General features: G+C 41.3%; 3 protein-coding genes across 6 annotated transcripts in view; all 3 read right to left on the bottom strand.

The window, feature by feature from the left end:
* Positions 1 to 11,383, bottom strand: part of LOC310998620 (plakophilin-4-like) — a 70,667-nt gene extending 59,284 nt beyond the window's left edge. For 2 of the 3 annotated variants that reach the window (XM_083988762.1, XM_083988761.1), the window contains exons 1-3: positions 11,244 to 11,383; positions 10,345 to 10,432; positions 2,241 to 2,437 (exon numbers count right to left, since the gene is read on the bottom strand). In XM_083988762.1, coding sequence (XP_083844888.1) covers positions 2,241 to 2,437; positions 10,345 to 10,420 — 273 coding nt within the window. In that variant the 5' untranslated portion in view covers positions 10,421 to 10,432; positions 11,244 to 11,383. Of the gene's footprint in view, positions 1 to 2,240; positions 2,438 to 3,295; positions 3,324 to 10,344; positions 10,433 to 11,243 lie in introns of those variants that run through there. The other variant, XM_083988763.1, reaches the window with a different exon arrangement.
* Positions 4,674 to 9,712, bottom strand: LOC310999069 (uncharacterized protein). 2 transcript variants are annotated; one of them, XM_083989379.1, is made up of 4 exons: positions 9,451 to 9,712; positions 8,691 to 8,755; positions 8,422 to 8,522; positions 4,674 to 7,028 (listed from the first exon to the last, which is right to left on the bottom strand). In XM_083989379.1, the coding sequence occupies exons 1-4, from the start codon at positions 9,541 to 9,543 to the stop codon at positions 6,964 to 6,966; spliced, it is 324 nt and encodes a 107-aa protein (XP_083845505.1). In that variant the 5' UTR covers positions 9,544 to 9,712; the 3' UTR covers positions 4,674 to 6,963. The 2 variants fall into 2 exon arrangements, with proteins under 2 accessions (XP_083845505.1, XP_083845506.1); XM_083989380.1 differs by lacking the exon at positions 9,451 to 9,712 and adding an exon at positions 9,205 to 9,422.
* A 2,363-nt stretch (positions 11,384 to 13,746) lies between the features above and the next one.
* Positions 13,747 to 16,796, bottom strand: LOC310995932 (four and a half LIM domains protein 2-like; the record flags this gene model as incomplete). The annotated part of the gene is made up of 5 exons (XM_083985147.1): positions 13,747 to 13,898; positions 14,253 to 14,439; positions 15,195 to 15,364; positions 16,378 to 16,552; positions 16,641 to 16,796. 5 exons carry the CDS (start codon positions 16,794 to 16,796, stop codon positions 13,747 to 13,749), a joined length of 840 nt encoding a protein of 279 aa, XP_083841273.1.
* Positions 16,797 to 25,122: the final 8,326 nt, after the last annotated feature.

Genomic DNA, 25,122 nt, shown 5'->3' on the forward strand with positions numbered 1-25,122 from the left:
CTATAACAGTGTTTTATCATTATTTAAAAAGACAAGCGATTTCAGTATGCATGACAGTTTCTGACAGATTCTGCATTAACATAAACACAGCCGACACGTGCAGTGCACTCTCCTGCACTGCAACACAACACAACACAGTGCATCTGCAGGAGTCATGATGCAGCAGTCGTGCAGCCTCTCCCGTGAAGCGAATGAGTTCCTCCAGCAGCGAGCCGAGCTGCCGAAGCACTAAAGTGCGATCAAGGGGAAACGGAGCCAAACGAGAAACCAAAGCAAAACTTCAAGGAAGCTGGAACAACCTCCTTCCTTAACTCCACATCAGTCGACGGCTTCAGAGCAAATCTGCGGCCCGCATTTTTATCTGCTCGCTCCAAAAGAAATTGCAGATTAAAAGTAAGAGCTGATTCTCTTTTTCTTTGGACATCTTAAGCCTTTAAATAGCAGTGTGCCTGATTCAGAGGCGCACATCAGGGAACTAAGTTGAGAACATGGCCAGTGTCCAGGCATAATTAAGAGCAGGGGAGCAGACAGAGTTCCCCGTTGACGACCGGATAGAAAGAGGCATAAAAATAACAGCAGAGGCGGGCGGCAGATGGAGAGACGAGGGCTGTGTCCTCACTCCTCACTGCAGCTGGAAGTGTCTCACTCAGATCGCTTTTTCAATCAGTATCAGTGGCAAAAGAGAAAAAAAAAAGTTAGCATCTCCCGGCTGTCACTTCACGTCAGAGCGGCACAATCGAATCTGAGCTGTTCGTTAAACTTCACATCAAGTAAACCAGAGACAAAGGGAGGGAGCCGATTCTGGCAAAGGCGAGGACGGACGAAAAAGTGAAAACGTGGATGGGAAAAGCTTCAGTTCAGAAGCAGGAGACAGAAACTCTAAGTGAAATGTGTGATAAACAAGCCGGGAAAACAAAAACACAATCACAGTTTGAAAACGCTGCTGTCAGTTCACATAAAGCTCCGCTCGCACCGGCTAAAAACTTTACCTGCTGACCTTGTTCCACTCAAGTTCTGCACAAATCTGCAAATTTTAAAATAGAAATTCCTCTGTTTCTTTTAATACATTTATACAACAACTTAACACCTCAGTGTTTTGTTTTGTTTTGTTTTGTTACTGTATGTCTTGTTTTGTTTCATCTTTCCCAGGATGGAGATGGAGAACCATGAAAGTCCCATTGGGAATGATTTAATGAGAGTTTTAATTGAATTTAGGGAGACCCACTTATTTTTTAAGTCTTCTCTGGAGATAACGCTGAGGAAATTTGGGTGAATCAGACCGAAAACGACGAGTAAGAGATGCAAAACAGCAACAAAGAGACTCAAAGAAGAAGCAACGTCGACTATCTGCATGTCCACTCTTTCATAATCTGCCCTCGGGGGTCGTAGTGTAGTGTATTATACACCTTAACTTTCTTGCTTAAATATCTTGTATTGTCTTATGTTCTTCTTTGTGTGTGTGCTTTCTCTGAACTGAATGAATGTGTGAACTGATGCTCTGCTTCATGGGTTCCATATCCTGCTGCCTACTGTAGAAGCAATCTGGCCTGTTGGAAAGTTGATGATTGTTTTGTTTAGCCTAAAGGCTGAAATCTTATAGGTCAAGGGCATCTTCTTCCGTTGACCTATGGTAGCCCAAAAGTTATCGATTTGGTCAAGAGGTTAAAGCAGAAGTAAGCGATCCGGTCGTTTTGGCTAATGCTGCGTTCCAGGCAGGCTTTTGAAACCGTAAATTACAGCTTCAAGTCACGACTTACGACTTTGTAGCGTACCAGGCAACCCACTCGTGTTTTTCCGACCTGTTTTACCTGTGAAAGTCACTATAACGGAACTCAGAGCAGAGCAGAGTGACTGACAGACCCGTGTTTTGGTCCATGTAAGTGATTGCTGTCGGAAGATATAACTATTTAAGACTTCTATTAACACAAAAATATCGCTTACTTCTGCTTTAAATGCCAGAAAGTAAGTGATCCAGATCAAGGTTGTCTTTGTCGATTAGTTGCATTCCTTAGTTTGGAGAAGGTGGAGTGTTTGGGAGTTAGAAACATACAGTATATAAGGTCAGAGCTTTGGGCCAGTAGGGAGAGATCTCATTTTGGACCAGAGATGCTCCAGGATTCGGCATTTTTGTACACTAAACTCCTTTTCTGAATACAAGCGAAGACGTGTCAGCAGTGATCCCTTCTTTTCTTTTCATCAACACATCAATATACCACAGTAGCTTCTTAAATCAGTCTCACCTGCTCTTTGACGGAGGCCAGGAGGTTGGTGGTGGTGGTGTTGCTGGCGTCCGACGGGAGGCTCCGCTCGCTGGGCCCGTCCCTGACCGCCATGGGCCCTTCCCCCTCCGCGTCCCCTTCCTCCATCATCATCATCGCCCGCTGTAGTCCCGAGCCGGCTGGCTGCTGAGGCGCCCTCACTGACCCCTGCACAAGGACTACAAGCCGGTCAGGATGTGGACAAGATGGAAAAACAATGAAGATATGAAAAAATAAATAAATAAATAAAAAAATGACTGTCACAGGCCGTGGGAGCAAAGTGCATTTACAGGAAGCATATTTTGTTTTACCTACTATGATAATCCTGCAGGGATTGACTTTGACCTTAAGATGTGAGCTCGTCTGTTTTCTAAACCTCTTTAATATCCCTCTGGTGGGGGGGGGGTGACCTTATACCACTCACCCACGGAGTGATTGTGGCTTTTCATGCACCTTTACTTTCAATTTCTTATTTCTATAGGGATCCATAAGCACAAGGCACAATAATAATAATAATAATAAGACTGTAGCGAGAGAGACCTTTGTCTTATGAATATAGATTTATATTTAATCTCCTCTGTGGTATTTAGAGGCTTTCCAGTGGGGGATTTAACCCCTTCACTTCACTCACGCATGCAATGCAATAGGCAGATTCACCCATAGAAAACAATAGCAATAGTTTTTCCATATATAAAGGTTATTGCATTGCATTGCATTTGCAGGCTTGCATGCACAAGCAGAAGCATTTAAGAGCATGTCACGTTCATGCTTTTCTCCTCCTGAGCTACCACACAGGAGCCTTCATCATCATCATCATCATCATATGTTAAGCATCACTCAAACGTGCAACCATCAATCAATCCAAGGACGAGGTGACACCGACCCACCAGACCGGAGACCCGGGAGCAGGATCAGGATCAGGATCAGACCCTCCCCTCCTTCCTCTCCTCTCCCCACTCTCTACACACACACACACACCGAGCCGCCCGCCCCGCGCGACTGCAAGCGGCTGCGGCTGTCAGCGCGCGGCGACTCACCGGGCCAGATGTTGCTGTTAGAAGCAGGCCACAGCTGGATCAGTCCATCATCCTCCTCCTCCCACAGGCGGCGTGACAGCTTCTACATGTCCCCACGCGCCGACCCGACCCGACGCGACAAATAAACCAAAACAAACAGCAGAACAGTCCCGTGCAAATCCAAATCCACACACACACACAGACACACACACACTCCTCCTGCAGTATGAAGTGTGTTGTTCTTTCTCTTCTTTTTTACCTGGTGTGGGTTTTCAATGCACCCATCTATCTATCTACCCGTGGCGTCCGCGCGGCTCCCACCCACCAACCAACCGAGCACCAACCCGCCCAGCCACTATTAGCTACCGATCAGCGGCGTGACGTCACCATGCGGCGATGGACTATTATCCGATACAGGAATCGATCATGTGCCGATGCACCGCTGCTGCTGCTGCTGCTGCTGGTGGTGATGGAGCTGCAGGAGAAGAGAAGAGCCGATGCAGCGCTGCAGCTCCGTGCAAACACGAGCTGCTGGAGAGGAAGGATGCAGCCTGCAGCCAGTGTGTGTGTGTGTGTGTGTGTGTGTGTGTGTGTGTTCTCCCCTGTGCACACACTGCTCCAGGCCCTGATTGGTTTTTACAGGATGCATGTTAAGAGTAAAAGTTTGGGAAGTATATGAGTGGCAATTGCATTTTTGAGGTGATCAGCCTTTTTTTTTCATGATTAGAAATTCTATGTTATGAGAAACCAAGTCAATATAAGTGATAACATCCTGATTTTCATAAAAATAGACATATTTCACATTTTACAGCATTTTTACAGCATTGTGAGCTGTTTTCCTTCAGCTACATGGAACATTCCCACAACGCCACCTTTTGCCTTTGAGGACCAGATGCTGGAGAACATTTTCAATTGATCTTCTTCAAAAAAAATCTATTATATTTTACTTTTTTACAGCACTTTGAGCTGTTTTCCTGACAAATAAGTTAATTATTATTGTAGCCTTGATCATTTTCAATAATAAATGACATAATTAGTCATAAATCTGTCCTCACTTCACAACAACAGTTGAAGCTGATTTATCAATTAGTGCACCAATAGAACATTAATCTGCAATTTGGACCCATTCAGGAAACTAAATGCCAAAAAATAAGATTTCCTGTTTCATACAAACCAGAACAAACTGATTGATTGGGTAATGTAAATCATAAACACCCTGTTCCCAGTGAGATGAATCCACATTAAGCATTCAGAACAATCAGATCGTCAATCAATATTGATTTAATAATCATTTTTCAGTCTTAGTTTAGAGAGAATTCACATGTGATTCAAAATAAAGTAATAAGCTGATGATACGTTTGTTCATTTATTTATTGGAGGCTAAACAGTTTCAGTTACATCTGGAAGAAGAAAAACAAAACAGTCGACGGTGGTTTACATGCACATGCCCATTTATTTAAATGATAATTAAGAGTCTGTGTGAGTCTTACATTGAGTTGAGTCAGGTAGATTTCTCCTCACTACAAACACTTGAGGGATCTTCATTTTAAGAGCTGCCTTCTTCACTCTCCTCCGGTACATTTCCATTTCAATAAAATGTACTAATACCACTTGCAGATAAAAAAGGCAAGGGGAGGGGGCTGGAGGTTAACGCCGCTAAAGGTTCCCACTATCGGTTTGTAGCCGGGCGACAGCACCAGAGGAGGAATAAACTCGACCTAACACTTACTTTTAAATGTAAATACTGTAAATACTGTACCTGAATATTCATCATAACAGTTCATAGAATTAAACCCGTTCTTCAGAGCAAACAATATCCAAAAGATGATACATTCGCCGTTCCTCGTACTGCAAAATAAAATAAAAATCCAGTGTCACTAAAGACAGGAAAGCATCTAAGTTTTTGGAAACGACACTTTTTTCAATAACCACACACAGATTTTTCTTAAACGATGCGTCGTTGCTTAGATATATTGCGTCGAGAAAAGTTTTGGGAGTCAATTCTTTTCAAATGAGAGCGCGTTTGCTGCTGCATCATTTGCACACAGGGGGTTGATGAGCGTGCTGTGTGTATATGTGCTGTTGGACACACATACGTCGCCTCTCCTCCTCGTTTAAGAGACAAACTGTCAATCAAATGTCCAGGAAATCCACAACTTCTTTCTGTTTTTGTTCTGTTTTGTTTTCCACAGACATCCTGACAGTCTTAGCTAACGCTGAACCTGCATAAACAAGCAGGAGAGGGAAGACACGGTGTTTGTGGCTTCAAAACAAGCTTTTGATTTTCTTTATCTAATTGACGGAGAGAAATCCGACATGAAACGAAAAATCTGAGTCTACTGGATGTGAAGCGGGTTTTGTGCAGAAATGATGCAGCAGTAAGAACTCGACGCGTCATGAGATGGAGGGTTTTGGTGCGACCAGGCTGTGCGCTAACACTACACTTCTCCTACTGGTGTCTACTACGTCAAAACACTGCGAGAGCAGGGACAAAAACTGCTTGGTTGGCATGTTCAGAACTCACTTCCTAAAGACTCGACTGCCTTAATCTTCACAGGGGAATCACACCGGAGTTGACTCTCAGTGTTGTCGCTCTGCAGAAGGTGGCCTCGTCCCGCCGCCTTTCCCTTCCTTCCTTTTTATCTCTTTTGTTTGGAGCTACTGAGCTGAAGGAGAGCGAAGAGCTTTGACATGCAGGAAACATCTAATCTAGTTCTTTCATTAGGAAACTTCTGGAGCAAACATATCTGGAGCAGCATCAAACATTTGGCTTTTGTTGCTGATGTACTGATGAGCTTCCTTACTAATAAGCAGCGATAAGGAAATTCAATTTTGCAGTAGCTGCTGGTGCTACTATGGAAACAAGCACATCACTTTTATTCGCTTTTTTTCTTCTAAATGGGCTTTTATTCTAATTTCTAGACTAAAATCGCAGGAGACGAGGAACCTTTTGCAGAGCAGCAACCTTAAGAATCTGATTTGGCCCTTTGTAATCAAAGCTACAGCAGCGGCTGTGGCCTTCAGTTCGCACTTTTGGCATGTGGTCACTGCTGCGGGGTGGCTGTCTCAACCAATGATCGTATCCGCCCCCGCAGCCGAATAAACACACACAGACCTCCGACGTCCCTTCGGAGAGCAGGAGCCCTTCATCAAAAAGCAAAAAACAAATGCTGCACGTCACTGGAACCACAATTCGTTAACACAATCACTTTTTTTTTGTTTGAAAATTCAACTAGCTCGATCTTCATACAACCAGGGAGGGAAACCAACAGCGGCCGCCACCTGAACGCAGGCGGGTTAAGACTCAGCAGGCGAGGCCGTCGCTTGGAAGAGAACACAATCCAAAAAAGTTTGTTTCCTTCCCTGCGCACAACTTGTCTTTCAAATCGAGAACAAACGACAACGAAGAATTAAAGAATACTGCGAGCACCGACACGTCTACTCAGCAACATGAGCGCAAATTGTTTCGTTTTACAACTTAAAAAGCAAAAATAAATACAGATGCCAGTACCTTTTGCATAAACATGAGTACAAAAACCTAAGAGTCAGTGGATGTACAATAAATGCGAGTGAATCTGTGAGGGGCGGAGTGGCGTGTTCGTGGATTTGTGACACCGTGAAAAGGTGTTGGGAAGAAACCCCCCCCTCCACCCCCGGGCCGTCGGGGCCTCCAGACACCGAGCCGCGCTCTACTCCAGGTCGTCCACCTCCACGTCCTCCGTCGCTATGGTGCTGGTCTGTTCTGAGGTCACACCTGCAAAACCAGACACACATCAACGTCCGAGGCCTGCATCAAAATGATTTCAGATTTTGAAAGTTCCTACACATTTGAAATTTCCAAATTCCATACTTTTTCCAGACCCTAATTTCCAGACTTCTCGTTAAAATATTCATATTATTTCTGATATTTGAGTAAATAGATGTGCATAATATAAAAAAAGCATGCAATTTATCATTTGTTTTCATTATTCTGAATGTGTATGTCATTCTGTAACCAAATCATTTCCTGGAGATTGTAGCTAGGTACAATAGCGCATACAAAATAATTAACCCAAATAACGTCAGATGAGACCAAACCCAGAGAAGTATTAAGAAAAATATATTTCCATATAATAGTTTCCATTTCCATACTTTTCCAGACCTGGAAATGTATAAAATTAAATTCCATACTTGCGTAGGAACCCTGTTTTTAGCGATCTAGGATCATGTAATCCGTCTAAATTGTATCCCAGTTGTTCAAAGCCAAGTTGGATTGGATCAGTCTTATAAGGAGTGCTGTAAATGGGATGGCATATCACTCTGAACTAGGTAACTAGAAACAACAGGTAGAGCAATAAATGTATATATATATATATATAACTACATTATAAATGTTTATTTGACCAGTTTGAGTTTAATTTAAAGGTCCAGTGTGTAATATTTGTTAAGGTTTATTGGCAAAATCTGAATATACTACCAATGAATATATTTGTATAAGTGAATAATAGCTATAAAATAAAATCTATTTGGTTTTCATAGCTTTATAATTCTTCTTTTATATAATACATATAGCAAGGGTCTTGCTTAGAGAGAGTCGTCATCTTGCCCCGCCATGTTTGTACGGAATGGAAAATCCAGCCAACCAGAGAGCGCGTTTCAAGAGTTTCACGTTCATGAATAAACAATAGAATTATTTAATAGATAAATAATAGACTCTGAATGCTAGATGTCATTGTTTTCCTCTCATTTTACACACTGAACCTTTAAAATCACATTCCTGAAATCCACCAAAATGTTTTTGGATCAGAATAATCCTGATTTTTGGGATCAAAGTGATCCCGATCCTACTAAAAAGGTTTGAACAACACAAACTGAGGGTTTGATTTCAAATAAAACCAAGATTGGATTACGTGATCTAATTCGATCTCAGAATCTGTTTCCCCGTTCGTTTCCAAACCCATTTTTAAGATTTGATCCAATCCATTATCCAAAATCCGATCAGATTACCTTTGAACAACTGGGCCTTATTTCAGGTTTTGCTAAAATCTGAATTGACTTCTTATTTTAGGCCAAAGTGATGAGCAAACACATTCTCTCTCCTCAGTGAGCCGCAGCCGAGTGTACTCTGCATTTTAAAGGAAGCTGTTAACTAAATCCCTGTGTCGTACTTGAGGCATCGTCGTCATTAGGAGACTTCTTCTTCTCCTCCACGTAACCATGACTCAGCAGCTTGGACATGCTGACCGGGAGGGCCTTCTTATCGTAGCACCTGAAGAAGAACAAGCAGCCACTTCACTCCTACTGGAAATTCATCATTTATCTCATATTGCTGAATTAAATTTCACTTTTCTCACTCTGCACAAAAAGATTTATGGAAATGAGACTTGGATGTTTAATATTTGGTTGCAAGTTCTTTAAAAATAAGAGATGCACTCACGTTCTCTTGTATTTGTTGGTCATGGTCAGGCCTTCCAACTGACAGGCAGCCTCATCAGGGGACATCTATGGGATGGAAAAGGCACAAAACTCCTGGTTACACGCAGCCATTCATTCATCCCCGTTACAATCTGAACTGAGACCAGCATCGCAGCACTGAACAGCAAATTCACCTTGGTGTTAAATAATGCAGGTTAAATAAGCAAGTCAAAAAAGATCCGGGTGATACAGCAGAGGATGAAATGATGGAGGGGAAACTTCAGTCATGCAATGAAAATGATTAAAGAAACTGGCATGAACAGAAACTGGCTTAAACCCAACCAGCAAAATAAAGCTCACTTTAATCCCACATGAAGCCTGTTACAGACCTAGCTCAACAAATATTCTACCTTTAATATTTGTAATACCAAAACATCCAAAAGACTTGTGTTAAAGAAAAACAAAACATACAAAGCCTTAAAAAAAAATGCTTTTTGAGTATCTTTTGCGACTGCGTTGCATCACTCTGTACTCACCTGAGGCTTTTATCAATATTCCCAAAAACGTTCACAGAGCGAAAGCGCCAGCAGGAAATTAAATGCGCATGAGGTTCTAACCAAAATGTGAAAGCAACGGTGGAGCAAAAATCATGAGAAAAATAAAAAAGAAAGGTGATGGTGGAAATCAAAAACCATAGAGGATGGAAGATGTCGGCATGGCGTCCATGTTGGGGGAGGGGGAGGGGGGTGGAGTGGGGGTATCGACTAGTTTGGGCCATTCACCTTCTCTTTACCAAAACTATCAGTCTCTCTTTCCCAAGTCGAACTGTTATCAGTGCCAAACGGTGCAGCCAGGGGCTGGCTGCCCCCCTTCATCCGGCTGTTGGGGGACGTTGCTTTGCTTCCGCTGTAAGCACAAAACCATGGTGACACACGACGTGAAATCACTGCAGGTCACTCATCACACAGCAGCGGTTTTTGGTTTATGTTGCTCTGCGCCGAGCATCAAAAGCATTTTTTTTATTATTTGGTAACAATTTACTTGAATAGGTTTCATAAGATTGACATAACAGCTGTCATAAACATCAATGAATACTTATGACAGCTGTCTTTAAGTGTCATTCGGTAAGTTATGTCACTTTTGATGCAAAGTTGATATTGTTTGAGATGTTTTTGTTCTGACAACTTGACATAGTTTTTAAAGTTTGGCCATTAGGTCTGCTATGACAGTTTAAATTGTCTTTATGTCAAGTTGTCAGAATAAAAACATCTCAAATAATGTCAACTTTGCATTAAAAGTGACATAACTTACCAAATGACACTTAACGACAGCTGTCATAAGTATTCATTGATGTTTATGACAGCTGTTATGTCAATCTTATGAATGAATACCTATTCAAGTAAAGTGTTACCAATTATTTTTTTTACAACTCGTGTTTTGTTTTGAATCTGTTTGTCTTGAAACATGTTTTCCTCCTCCGCGACACCTCCTCGTCACACTTTATAGTCTTAACTTTGCCTACACTGACACATGAACAGTCAGCCAAGACATTTTTTTTACACAATTCAGGCTCCAGGTTAGAAAAGTTAGTTAGTTTGGGATCACACAGCAACCCATCGTCTCCACAGTGACGCAGCATCTTCATCATGTTACTGTCATATACTTCAGCCTCTTACCCGTTTGTCTCATCCCCTCCGAACCAGTTGGGCGGGTTGTAGGACTTCCCTGGTTTGTCATCAACATCGGCATCATGACTCAACAGCCCTGCAAGGTGAAGGTGGTGGTGCAATGGGGACGGAGGATACACACACATATACACAATATTACAAATGAAACAAAAACCCTGCGAGCAATTATCTCACCTATGAACGCACAATGTGGCATTTAACTGGCAGGCCGTTCAGCTCAGGGGCAGAACAATTACTCAGCAACTTAATACGTTTCCCATCTCCCTGCTTTGATAACACATTAGCGACACAACAATGGCCATTGTCTGCGCTGCTTTTCAAAACAAGCAACCATTTTTTGCTTGCTATTAAAATATTATAGCGACAAAAATAAGCCTTCTGCAAATTTGTGTGGGAAAGAAAAAGCTATTTTACATTATTTCCCGCTGCTGCAGGGGACATCAAATTGAACGTTCAAACGGAAAAAAAATAATTGCAGACATACATTTTGAGATTTCCTAAATCAGTTTTAATAATGCAGTGGTGCTTTATGTTTCCTCGTGAACATAAAAGCAATTTTAGTGAAGATAAATCCGGTCTCATGCACGGATAATACCAGCTTTCCCAGTTGGCTCATGCACTGTGCATTAGGGGGAAATTTAATTTTTTTGTGGGAAACACAAGAAACATTAATAAACCAATAGATTAATAGATATAAAACGAGAATTATCTGTTTGTGCTGCTCCTCCTGACAGCAGGCAACCTCTTATTAAATTAAATAACGAGTCTTGTGAACGTATTTGCAAAGAAAAACAAGATATTCAAATAAATAATTGGAGTAACTGTGCAGAAAAGAAGGCGAGGCTGACATGTTTCCTATTACTCAGCACATTTAAACCATCCTTTACCTTTGTGTCCTCCCCCCTTGGCGAGCTTGGTGTACTCCGAGTCGGACTCAAATATCCCGACTCTCCGGCCGCTGATCCTCTCCACCGCCGGAGTGCTTTCATCGGCCATTTGGGACAGACCGGGGATCTGGGAGGTCGGTCCGGTCACGCCGCTGTTCACCACCCCGGTCTTTATGCCTGGAATGCATAGAGAATGAAATGTGCTTGCTCCATTTGCAAGTAACATACATACATACAAAGCTACAGAACAAGACATGCATGTGTGTGAAATGTAAAGATGCATGGAGATGAATTTATGGAAGTCATTCAGACAGTCCTACCGGTCACGAGGTCACATGTCTCACCTCCTGGTTTGGTCCTTCGATGGTTGGGGACGGCGGTGCTCATCTCAGCAGCAGACATCGCACAATCTGATCATAAAAGCACAAAGATTGACAGGTTGTAATAACACATTACAAAAACACAGTGAAGCATCTGAGGTAACAATCCTGATGGAAAACATGAATAAAGCTTTTTCATATTTTACTAAAGCTTGTTTTTTTTCATGTTTTTTAAACTCAGCCCCTATTTATTGATTGTAATGATTGGGTGTATGTGTGAGCATTTTATTCTACTCTATTTTATTCCTTATCATATGATGTGGCAGGTGAATTTCCCCCGATGTGGACTAATAAAGTTTATCTTATCTTATCTTATCTTATATAGGCCTATATAAAAAAAAGAGCTTTAAAAACCAGAATGATATACCACGATTAAGACAAACTGAGGCTTTTTGAAAAATAAGTTAACACTATTTGTGCCCAATATCAACGTTATCCAAACATTCATTAAACAAAGCAATCATGTTAGTTGAAGTGTAATTAACAGCAATGACGTCTTCAAGCATCATTTCTGCATGCAGAGCTTGGTAATATGTTTCCCTTATGAATAAAATCGAGCCTATCTGTGCTCTTTTAACAAAACATGAGCAGTAGGACGTTATTAGAAACATTAAAGGAAAACAGCAAACAAGCCTGTATCTGATTTTAATTGATTAACACTATCGATTAGCCTGAAGCTGCAGCTGTCGCAGCGAAACCAAGCCACGCCAATAAAAATGTGCGTGTTTAACAAAACGTAAGCTCACTTTATATAGATTATGCACACATGAACACACACACAAGCAACGTTTATGGTTTGTTCGGGGTTGTAGTTTTTATCATCAACGTGGCTAACAAAGCAATGCTAACACAGCTAGCCGCCTAAGCTAGCTGCCGCAGTAGGATTCCACCGCGAAGCTATTCCGACCCGCAACAACGCTAAGTTTCAGACAAACAACCGACGGTATTAACGGTATAAAACCACACACATATCTTACTTTAGCAGTTTAGTTTCTCCTGTGGTAACGAATGAGGGCTAAACACCGGGTTGTAGCAATTAAATCCCGTTAGCTTCTTCTTATTCTGCAGGCAGGGCTGAACTGAACTCGCACACTTCCGGTGGCACCTGCCGCCGACTTCCGGTACGCTAACCAAAGATCGTCTACACGCGAAGATGCCTGATGGGAATTTGTAGGCGTAATTTTTCACAGTACAGTTTGTGGATGTGACCTTAAAGTGGAGCGGAGTGAGAGCTCTTTTTTATTTTTCATGCTGTTATTGTATTAGGAGACGATCTTTGGTGAACTAAAAGTACAGAATCTAGCTGTTTGTAGCCTACTTTATGTGAATAAATCAATTTTATCCTACTTTATAGTTATAATCTATTGGTATTTCATTTTCCTGATTATTATTACAGCATATGTGTTTAAAATGCAGGACTTTGACTTACTAGGCCTTCTATTTTTACCATATTACTGATGGATTTAATGCTTCCTTGCTATAAAAGGGCAACTGTCTGTTTCTGCATGTGTAACATTTTGATATTCCAGAATACTATAATACTAGTGATAGTAATACCAACACTAACACCAACAAACCACAGCACATGATGCTACTGTTTCCAGAACAAAGGCAAGTCACTGAGTCAGTGGAGCATCCAGGAAATCGAAAAAATCTTTATTGTGCTCAACAGATTGAAATTTCATTAAACAGAATTGATCGAATTAGAACAAACAGTATTAGTATTATTATATTAACTCTGCAAAGATAAATTGCCATCACAGTGCCATATATTAAAATGACTTTACATGCTCTTAATAAGCTCTAATATATTATGAAAAGTGGTTATTTTGATGCCACACACTGACTTTCATTCCAAAGGGAGATAAACAATCAAAACTGTTACTGACTCTCTTTTCAAACGCAAACTCGTGAAGCAGAACAAAAAAATAAAACATTTTTGGAATGAAGGCTTCAACTCATTTATATCATCACAGTATCATCAGCGCATGCAGGGGAAACAGGTTAATGTGAGGAAACCGATAAGTGATGCAGATAAGGCAGAGTAGCCTACTACCGGTGCACTTTGATTGGCAGCCGTTTCTTTCTTTCTTTCTTTCTTTTATTCATCTTTGGAGGACTGCTTAGAAGTCTTTGCCGCAGTCGGGGCAGAAGATGTCTTCTTTGCACGTCAGGAAACCTCGGCCCACCAGAGACACGGAGCATCTTTTGCAGTTGAAGCAGCTGTTGTGCCACTGACGCTGCTCGAACGAGATGTACTTGCTGCCTCCGAGACCTGAGACAAAAGCAGCAAAAGCGGTGGCGTGAGTGATGCGCGGCATAAGGCAAACGAAAAAGAGCTCGTCCCCAATGGTCTCATGATCTCTGTAATGCAATAACCCTGTAATTGCTGGTGATTGGATACACAGGACGCAGGGTTTAGATCTTGTGCTGCCTTTACTGTACTTAATGGTGACTATAAATCTAAAGCAGTTTGTGACAAGCTAGGAATGCAGCGTTTGAACTACAAACAGACTCCAAACTGATTTGGGACAACCGCTGCTTTGAAGTTAATGCAAAACTCAAGAAATGACCCCTAACCCTGTTTTAGCTACCCCATAGCATATTGCAAGCTGAGGTGAAGCTTTACCGCTGATCGGGGTGGTGCAGTAGGCACATTTCTTGGCAAACAGGTTGCAGAAGCAGTCGAAGCAGTAGGCGAAGTCGTCCCGGGAGGTGAACCTCTGGCCGGCCAGCTGCTGCTTGCAGCCGATGCAGACGAAGCACTCCTTATGCCAGGGCTGGTCGCGGTAGTTCACTCCTCCAGTGGTGATGGGCTGCAAGAGGGTATAATAACACAATATTGTTGGACAAAGCTAAAGAATATTGTACGAAATACTATAAAGATGCATATCTCCTTCAGGGCCATTGTATAGGGGAGAAAGGTGATGATAACTCTAGGGGCCCAGCACCCAGTAGGGCCCACAAAAAACCTCAGTAGCCTAATCTTTGCATGACTGAATTATTCTGCATAAGACCCTGACTAATATTCATAGTAATGCTGCATTAGCATCAAAACAAAGTAGGCTAAATAAGAAATGATAATACATACGTAGTCTATGAAAAAAAGGTGGAAAAGTCAGGGGGCCACTTTAGTATTCTTTCAGGGGGCCCAGAATTCCTAGCAACGGCCCTGATCTCCTTTAAATTAATGCATATCTGTTTGTTAGTCACAGCTGACTGTGTCCTGCTCCTCCATCTGTTTCCTGTTCTATACCATAGCCACACATCGTCCAGATCCTTCACTGCATGTCTTTACAAAACTGCACCATCAGCAGCATTCGGCCATAAACATAAAGCATGACCTCTTAGACTTGTATATTTCACTCAGCAGAGCGTTGTCTTTACTTTTAAATCCACCCAAGGGAAAACTCACGGTTCAAGAGGTTAACTTTGCTTTTAAATATCTCACAAACTGAATATTGATCTTGGCGTTGCTGGTGCGATTGACCTGACATGCTAAAATCTGTTGCATTTGCAGAAAATGATTGATTCTATTTGATGCAAAATAGAAGTAGAGAGGATTTTTCACCTTCTTGCACTGGACGCACTGCAGAGCGAACTGCTTCTCGTAGCAGGGCAGGCAGTAGTTGCTGGCGTCCTTCTGCACGAAGCTCCTGGTGCCGATGGGCTGCTGGCAACGGTTGCAGGTGAAGCAGTTCTCGTGCCAACTGTTGCCCTTGTGCTCCATCTTTTTAGAGCCTGGTGGTGAGACAAAAAAAAAAAAAGAGAGAGAGAGGGAAATTAGTCCTCAAATGCCAATTTTTCAATTTTGCCCCGCACGTCAGCACACGCCATCCCATGTGCCCGCTCGCTCTTGATCTCCATGCCCAGCTAAAGCTATTACGGCCTTGGCAGCACAGTAACAGCACGTAGGCCTATCTCCATCATCATATCATTCATTACTTTTTTATTATATCATCAAATTTGACGTCTGCCCGCCGACCAGAGTTTATGTGTCTAATAAGTTAGCACCATCCTACAGTTAAATCGCATCAACCAGTTATAGTTAATGGCATTTTGCTGATGTTATGTAACCAACTAATACAACTGACATGACAGCTATAACCTGGAATAAGCACTTTGTGGAATAACACTTGAAGATATATGCTGATGACTTAAACCTGTATCCAAGTATCCAAATGCATTTTCAGGTTTTAAATGCATAAAGTACCTCATAAATTTGTTTATTGCATCAAGGCTTTTTGACTTTGACTCTATTTAAACAAAATAAAACAATTTTATTCACAAAATTCTAAAATGCTCTCGTTAAAATGATGACATTTGTGTTGTTAGGGTCGATTTTGACCCAGTTATAACGATAAGAACTGTAATGAGAGTTAAATCTGAAATCATAAGTGCAAAACCATCATGGATAAGGAAGCCTAACAATATAACCAACAAATGGGATGATAAATAATTGTTTTTAGTGTGTTTTACAGCTGATTTAAGACTTGGGTCAAAACCGACGATAACACAAGAGATGGTAGCAGAAAGCTAAGAAGAAGAAGGTTAAAGGGGCATACTGACAAAAAAGTCAAAAAAATATTAAACCAATATTTTCATGGATAAGGAAGCCTAACAATGTAACCAAGAGAAGAAAAACTAATTGCATGAAAAAAAAATGTTTTAAGTGTATTTTGAAGCTGATTTAGAACAGTTCAACAAGCGATGGTAGCAGGAAGCTAACACAAAACGAAGGATAAAAGCATCACCTGGCATGATGGTCTTCAGGCACGCGTGGCACTTGGCGGAGTACTCGTTGCTGTAGCAGTCGGTGCACATCAGCAGCTCATCCTTGGTGGCGAAGGGCCGGTCCACCAGAGACCGGGTGCACTTGATGCACAGGAAGCAGTCGCTGTGCCAGTGGCGCTCCTTGTACGACAGATCCTGCGGGGAAAGGGAAATCGGAGTGAGAGTGAGTGCAAAAAAGAGGAAGAAGGAAGAAGATGGAAGATGGAAAAGTGAGAAGACTGACCTTGCTGGTGCAGCAAATGAGCTTCTGGCACACTTCACAGGAGTGGGAGAAGAGCGACTCGTAGCATTTGATGCAGTAGGGGTTCTCCTCCTTCAGGATGTACTTGAGCCCGTACAGGGAGTCGTTACACTCGGTGCAGTCGTAGCGCTCAGTCATGTTGTTGCCTAAAACCTCCTGCGAGAGACAGAGACATGAAAACAGAGTCGTAAAAAAAACAATATTACGCAACCGCAGCTAAAACTCAACTCATATTAGCCAAGATTAACCACAGTGTACTTGGACTGGGTCCCCTGTAGCTGCAGAGCTGCAGAGCTGCTTCTACTTCTCAGGATCACACAGTAGTGCCATAAATTACCTCATGCCTCTATGACCAGGTAGGTACAGAGGCCGGCCCCTCTGAGGAAACCATAATTGAGTACTACATACAACGAATTAGGCCCAGGAATGTGGCAAACTGCCCCCACAAGAGTAAAATTGTGCCTTCCACTATATTAATGGATATGGTGTGACTTTAAAATCTGGTTTACTGCCTCCAAAAGTTAAAGAGGTCAAATTTAGCCCCTGATTCCATTAACTGCAGCAGCAAAAAAATTAGTTTTGAGAAATTTCCGAGTAAAGGAAATGACCAGGAGGAGTGAAGGAGAAAGTAAAGAATGAAAGAAAGTGGTTTGCATTGTCATCTACTACAGACTTTTATTCTTCTAACAGCATCGTTTGGTTTAAGATGTGTCAGATTGTTTTGTTTTTTTTGGATCCATCCTGTTTTAGACAGGTGGAGGATCTTTGCAGGGAGAACTCCTGCTGGTCTGGGGTCTGCTCGGTCCCAAACCACCACACCGGGCGTCACCGTCCCGCCACTGGGAAGGTGGCCTGAGGACAGAGCACACTGGTACAAACAGGAAGAGGGAAAAAAAAGCTAACAGTTCTGTCGTTTTTTTTTTTTTAATTGGGTAATAAATGTGGGAGGGAAAACCGAATAATGTGATTTCAGTTATTGGCATGTTAGATTAGTTTGTGAATGACTTTCATCCTGATGTTGGACGCAGCTGCTCGTGGACAACATGATGCAGGGTTTAAAACTTCTCATTCACTTTTTTTTCTTTTTTTTTTGAAGACTTTGAGCAGGCAGCTCCAAAAAAGCCTCTAAAACCTCCACAAATCCTGGATTATGCTCAGCTAAGTATGTTAGGGTACAAAATATGTTGCAACACAACAGCTGTCCAACTTCATTTTTTAACACAGACCTGAGCCGAGGAATCCAAACGACACAGCAAAGACATTTCAGACTTGACTTCTTTACATCCTTAGTTATCCAATCAGCCTCATCCCTTCTCTTTAAATCCTCTATACTTCTCTTTAAACCCATATAACTCTGTGCCATTAATACCTCCCCTTTCATAAAGCCTCTGTACCCACTATATAATCTTCCACTATTCTTACAAACCCTTAAAGCCTGCTTTATTCATCTTATACCCCAACCATTACCTCTTTTACCCCCTGCATTCATCTCTTACCCTCTCTAAATCCTCTATAATCCCAGCATACACCCTGTAAACTTCTATACCCCAATTAAAACCCTAAAACGCCTCCTGTCTTAAATCCTGCAAAACCTTAAAATAACTCTTGTGGTCCATCCGTGCTATAAACCCCTCTTTCCATCATGCATCAGCCGCTTTCTCCTTTTAAAAGCCTCTATTTTTAAAAGAAATAACCCAAAGATAAAGACTAAAGACTCCACATCCACGTTCCCTTGATTCCAAAAACCTGCATAAACAATCCTCTAATCTCCTAAAACACCACATTGCAGATTTGAGACAGGAATAAAAACACATTTCTCTTGAAGTCATAATGAAGAAGTGGAGAATAAAAGACAGAGAAGCAGAGAAGAGAGCAGAGAGGAAGGTGGAGGGGTTTACCTGTCCACGCAGCTGAGTCAGAGCCTGTGTGCAGACCGAGTCCAGAGGTGTCTGTAAAGTGCTGTAGTCCATCTGCTTTATAAAATTAGAGCAGAATGTGAGGCCGGGGCAGGAAGGTGGAGGCAGTGGTGTGACCAGAGTGGGCAGGTCAGTTTATATTCAGACCGCTATAAATTCACGAACACGCAGAAATTCCCATCAAATCCCAGGAAAAGTTTTTTTCTGTCCTTTATTTGTGAGGATTTTAAACATCTGCGACCAGCGCAATGAGATTTGCTCGCTGTAATTTAGTAATTAAGCACTTTAGCTGTGAAACGGCAGCTTGGCAGCAGCTGCTGAGTCAATCTTTTAAAGATTAAAGGTCAGACTGTTCACCTGCTCTCGTCCCTGCAGCGATGCACAGGTTAACTCCGAGGTGTGACTTCACGATAAGGCGTGGTTACAGGTGTGAAATGCACTTGTTTACTGCTGCAAATGAATCTATAACTTGTATAATATAGTTATTTATTGTCTTTTATAGTGAATTATATAAAAAGAGGTACAAAAAAAGGAGCAAGGAGCTGAAAATGCGTTTAAAATGCAGATTTCTTGATGTAATAAAACAAAAAAGTAAGTTAATTTATCCTTAAACAGCTTTGGATTGTGTGTGTGCAATTGCTTTTGGTATAATTTTAATATATAGATGCTTCGTGCAAATACCAGATACCACATTGGTGATTGGATGATCAATGCTAACAGCACTAACGCAGTAATCATGGGTGTGCCCCAATGCAGATGTTATGCAATTGGTCTTAAAATGGGCAAACAGCAGCAGCAGCAGCAGAGTCTGGCTCAAACCTGGGTTCTAACTTCTGTGTGCAGATTGACATTTTTTCCATCACCCAAACAGAATAACAAATAAAATAAAATAATTTAGGGGACGTGTGTCAGCTTGGCAGAGGTGTGTGCTTTCTGGCTGCTTTCTAGTACTCCATGTTGTTATGTCATTAAGGCCTTAATTAGGCCAATTGGTGCCACGGTGCTGAAGATGGAGACTCGGGCAACACGGTTTGAAGGGAACAGGGACAATAACAAGTCGTTTTATGATAAGGAAGTAACTTGATCAATTGGCACTTGAAAAAGAAGAGAATGACATTAAATAATGAAACAAACAACGTTGAACCGGAGCGAGGACCCGAGAGGAACTAAGGGTTTTTGTTGTGAATGAGTCCAGTGTCCCTGGTCCTCGTCTGAACCGCGGTTATGGCTTCGCTCATGTTTGGCACGAGGTGCTGATCACAAGTTTTACTAAACTGATTTCCAAACAACATGGTTCAGACAAAAATTTACAGTTCAGACAATATAACTGTATATGGAGGCGGCTGATTGTTGCACAAAGCCTTTTGGGCATCGAAATTAATCAAATATAACTAATCAATATCTAACTAAATTAGCTAGATAGCAAGAGTAATATCCCTCACTGTGGGAATGAGAGCTTTGGAATGTACTATCATGGAATAAAAATGTTTTTCCATGAATTGGATGATAAAATATTTGAATTTTCGGTAACACTTTATAATAATTACACACTATTAAGCATTAGTTGAGCATTTAATACTGAATTCATCATTTATAACACATGAATACTCATTATAAACACAGTTAAAAATGTTTTACTGATAGGGTTAAGCACTCACAGTATTTATAAACTACATACTAGTGAGTATTCATGCTTTATAAATGAAGAATTCTGTATTTATTAAAGCTTAACTAATGCTTGACTTATTATAAAGTGTTAATTTTCATTATGTTTTATGGCAAAGATCCTGTTTACAACAGAATGAAACCTCCTGGTACCTCCTCTGCACGAATTACATGATGTATGATATAAAAAACATAAAAAACAAAACATAAAATAAGAATTCACAACACCCGGGGGGTTTACTGGGATAGAAACTGCATGGAATATACAAAATATACTATATTCTCTCACAGATTTGGCTATAAATCATCATATTAAAACGCATTTAGTGCAATAAACTAAAACAAATAGTTCATAAAAGTGCAATTGTGCAATTAGAGCTGAGAAATTCAGATTACAAGACACTTAACTTTATGCACTGTGAATAAAGAGCCTTAATTAATTACATAAATGAAAATACTGGTAGTGTATGAGACTGACAGGGAGGAGGTCAGTCAAATTCCCTGAACCTGAGAATAGCATCTCTTAATTATGAATCTGTTAACTCATTTTACCCAATGTCCTCGCTCGGGACGTGGACAGAGGGGGACACGGTGAACCGTGAGCAGTGATGGGAATAACGGCGTTAAAATAAACGGCGTTACTAACGGCGTTATCTTTTTCAGTAACGAGTAATCTAACTAATTACTATTTCCACCGTTACAACGCCGTTACCGTTACCGACAATTAAATGAGGCGCGTTACAAACTACTCAGTGAAGCCGTTGTCCTCCGACTTGGCTCATCTCATCTCAGACACAGAAGCTGCTAAACTGTTGTTGTTTTTTCCTCCTCTCCTTTGGTGAGGGGAGGGGGGAGGAGGGAGGGACGAGACAACCGCATAAGCGATGATGATTGGTTGAGGCAGAGTAAGGTTTCATGCTAAGCCAATCAGAGGCAGTGTTCAGTTTGTACACAAACCACACACGCACGCAGTTTAGCCTCACACACACAAACTAGCAGAGGGAAGCTGCCGAGATCGGAGGGAAAGTGGAAACAGACACTAGGCTACTTTAATCTCCCTGAGGTAAAAGACAAGAACATGTGAGGTGTAGCTACATTATGTCCCGGAGCGAAGTGTTTGTCCTGAGCTTCTGCTCACCTGACTCTGTGCAGCTTCTTCATTAAATCCAAACAGTCCGACACAGCGACGCACTGCTCCTCTTTGACCCCAAAGTCTCTGTAGCTCATCAGCTGGAACTCTTCCAGAGCAGCTACAGCAGCGTTGTGACCTCAACCATGGTTGGTGAGAGCAGAAATGTTGTTGTTGTAGTGAAAATGGGCGGGCTCGTGAAGACGCGAATTTACACAAAGTCAAAACGAGCGATAAATCGCATTTCTCGCGTATCTCGCGTTTGGTCGCGCGTATAAACTCGAGCGAAAAAAAAGCGTTCCTCGTGTTTGGCGGGAAGCCCCTTGCGGGTCTTCCCGCCAAACACGATGAAAAGGACGAAGACGCGAAGGTCCCGTCGCCATAAAAGAATCGGGTGTAGCGTCGCAAAAAAAAAAAAGTCGCGTATACCGCGTCTCGCGCCTAATCGCGTCTTTGCGTCACGGCCTTTTACACCGCGGACGTAACGAATAAACGGTGACGGTGTGAACGAACAACATAGAACAGGACCAGACGTGGCGTTGTTTCCTCTTTTCACCTACAGCTCCACTCTCCCTTACTTACACTAACTACTGTTATTGTTGAGGCCAGATAATTGTGGGATTTGTAGTTTTTGACCAATCGTGTGCTCTTTCTTTTTGTGATTTTTCCGGTTCACACATGTTTGTTTTTTTTAGGGGCAAATGCAAGTGAAATGCTCGCCCATGGTGGGCATAAGAAAATGTAAGACCTGTCTAAAATTATTTAAGACTTGAACACAATAATTCAACAAATTTAAGACATTTTAAGACCTAAAATTTTGATTTTCACATTTTAGACTTTTTAAGACCCCACGCGCATACCCTGTTATTTCATATAAAAGTTTAAGTGCATACATATTTTATGATGCTGTGTATTATATATTTAAGACCATCTTAGAATTTTCTAATAAATTTAATACTTTTTAAGGCCTTAATTTTAGATACATGAATTTAAGACTTTTTAAGGATCCGCAGATACCCTGTTGTGCGCTCGCAGCAGGACAGATAATCAGATGGATAATCGGTAAAGTTAATAATTTCACTTAATGTGGCCATGAATAAATTAATTTCGATGTTTCGCCTGTTATTAAACGCAAATCTTGAATAGGTCTCCGCTGTTTTCACATTTAAAAAGGTCTTTGTTGTCTTTGTACAGAGACAATATGAGATTTGCTTGTAGCCACAGCACTGTAACCTATTTTCATAGGCACACCAGCCTCGCTTTCAATAAAACACACACTCGCATTCCATAATTGCGATCAGTGAAATATATGAAAACAATAAAATACAATTTAAAAATGAGAGAAAAAAAATCCAAATTCTTCGACATATTTAAACTTAAAAAAAAGAAAGAAAAAGTAACGCAATAGTTACTTTCCCTGGTAACTAGTTACTATTATAGTGAAGTAGTGGAGTTACTAACTCAGTTACTTTTTGGGAGAAGTAATTAGTAACTATAACTAATTACTTTTTAAAAGTAACGTTCCCAACACTGACCGTGAGTGAGGGTCTACGTTGTGTGGCTCCATATAGACGGAGGAGGCCCGAACATGAGGAATATATTTCAGTGTTTGTCTGGATGCGGCGGGGTCGTTCTCTCCTGCTCATTTCCCCCCTCCTGCTCATCTCTCGTTATGTTATTAGCAAAGGCAGACCATCTGTCCTCCCCTGTGTTAGTGCATTACTGAATTAAATACATGCAATTTACACACAGGAGACATACTGTGGTTTAAGAAGCTTTAAAAGTTTTTGCAAAGAAGTTCTAGGACAGTGTGTACTGTACCGAGCAGTCACAAGACGATTTTTAAAAGGTTAGATGAGAAATAACAGTAGAATAAACATAAACATGCTATTTCATTATCATTACAGTCAGTTACTCTATTAACCTAATCTCTGAGATTAGCTCTGTAACAGTGATTATCTCCCTATAGGTTTGTCTTCAGGTCATTCAGCATGTAATCAGAAAATGTACGGTAATAATCTTCACTAGTTTGATTTTTTATGATATCATTCTATTGCATCATCAATTATTAAAGGGATAGTTCAACATTTTTGCAAATTCACCTATTGCCATAATCCCTATAGTCATATTAGTAGGTTCATTATCGTTGCATGTTGTTTTGAGATCAGCGGGGCAGAGACGTGAGCTGCTCAGTGAACACAATGGAGGTGAATGGTACAGGTCCCCTGTCCCTCATCAAACTCATCAAATACACAATCCAACAACTCCAAAACGCTCTCGTAGAGAAGTTGTGACCTGCACATTCACCACGCTATGAAATAATCATGTATAATTATGTAACATTACAACACATGAAGCAAATACTCAGAACTACTTGAGCTTTTGAAATTATTCCACCCAGCAGTCGTGTCTGGAATGTAGTTCTGGCTATGCATTTGCCTCGAAAACAACTCAATCTCATAATGTTACGTTATTATTTCATAGCGTGGTGAATGTGCAGGTCACAACTTGAGTTGTTGGATTGTGTATTTGATGAGTTTGATGAGTTTGATGAGGGACCTGTACCATTCACCTCCAATGTGTTCACTGAGCAGCTCACGTCTCTGCCCCGCTGATCTCAAAACAACATGCACTGATAATTAAAGGTAATGAACCTACTGCTATGACTATAGGGATTACGGCAATAGGCGAATTTGCAGAAATGTTGAACTATCCCTTTAAAAATACTGTAGCTGAGTTTAGTGTGGTCGGGTCATGCTAAAATTTGACCTTTGTGCATCAAAATCTAATCAGTTCATCCAAGTCCAAGTGAAATTTTGCAACAGATTTGAAGAAATGATGCGTTCACATGACAAGTCATAGCCTCACCTTGACCTTTGACCTTCAAGCACCAAAGTATAGAAGCCATTCCCCTGAATATTTTGAGATATCGCTCTCATTGTCGACTGATCTGGGTTCAGATCTGGTGACTGTGGAGTCCATACCACACGATTAATTCATTGCGGTCCTGTTTTCTCTCTAATTACTCAGGTTTGTCCTTTAATTAGTCATGGGTCTGCAGTTGTCATATGAAAATGATATAACTCCTCATGTGATCTTATTTTTCCTTAGGTTTAATAGTCGAGAGTGATCTAACTCGATTATATTTGAATTAATTCAATTTAAATTTTACACTGATGATCCCTCGCAGGCGGGTCAGGTGACACTTTGAGTTGAAAAAGACAAAACGCCGTATGTTCCACCCTCACCTCCGCACTATGTTCATGAGCTGACCTGTCATGATGTATGGCTGCTTCCATATAGGTTTCCTCAGTTGCCATGTCGGACGGCGTGTCCAAATGAAAGGGGGCCTGCCATCTAACAAGATTTTCTGATTAGATAAAGGTTTAATTAGGTCACATCATGAAAAATATGCTCCATCATACAATAGCAGCTCTGCACTACTAAGCCTGATGTGAACCTGGCTGAGAGAGAGAGAGAGGGCTCCTTCACATCTGGTAAAAAACCCCTTCCTTTAATGGTTCAGAGAAAAAGCATGTCATAAAGTCTAAAGTCCTAAACAGCGGCCACTCGTTTGTCCTTAGCCTGATTTTTGCAGCTAAAATGTTCGTCTGCAGTAATCGGAGCATGTGTGACTCCAATGAGCGTCGCTCTGTGCTGCCGTTGACATTTACATGAGACTTTAAAAACAGAGTGGCTCATTTACAGTTCGGCGGTGACTGATAGAGAATTAGATTTACTGCTGCATCATGGC

Source organism: Trachurus trachurus (genome assembly GCF_905171665.1).
Source record: "Trachurus trachurus genome assembly, chromosome: 2".
Lineage (NCBI taxonomy): Eukaryota > Metazoa > Chordata > Actinopteri > Carangiformes > Carangidae > Trachurus > Trachurus trachurus.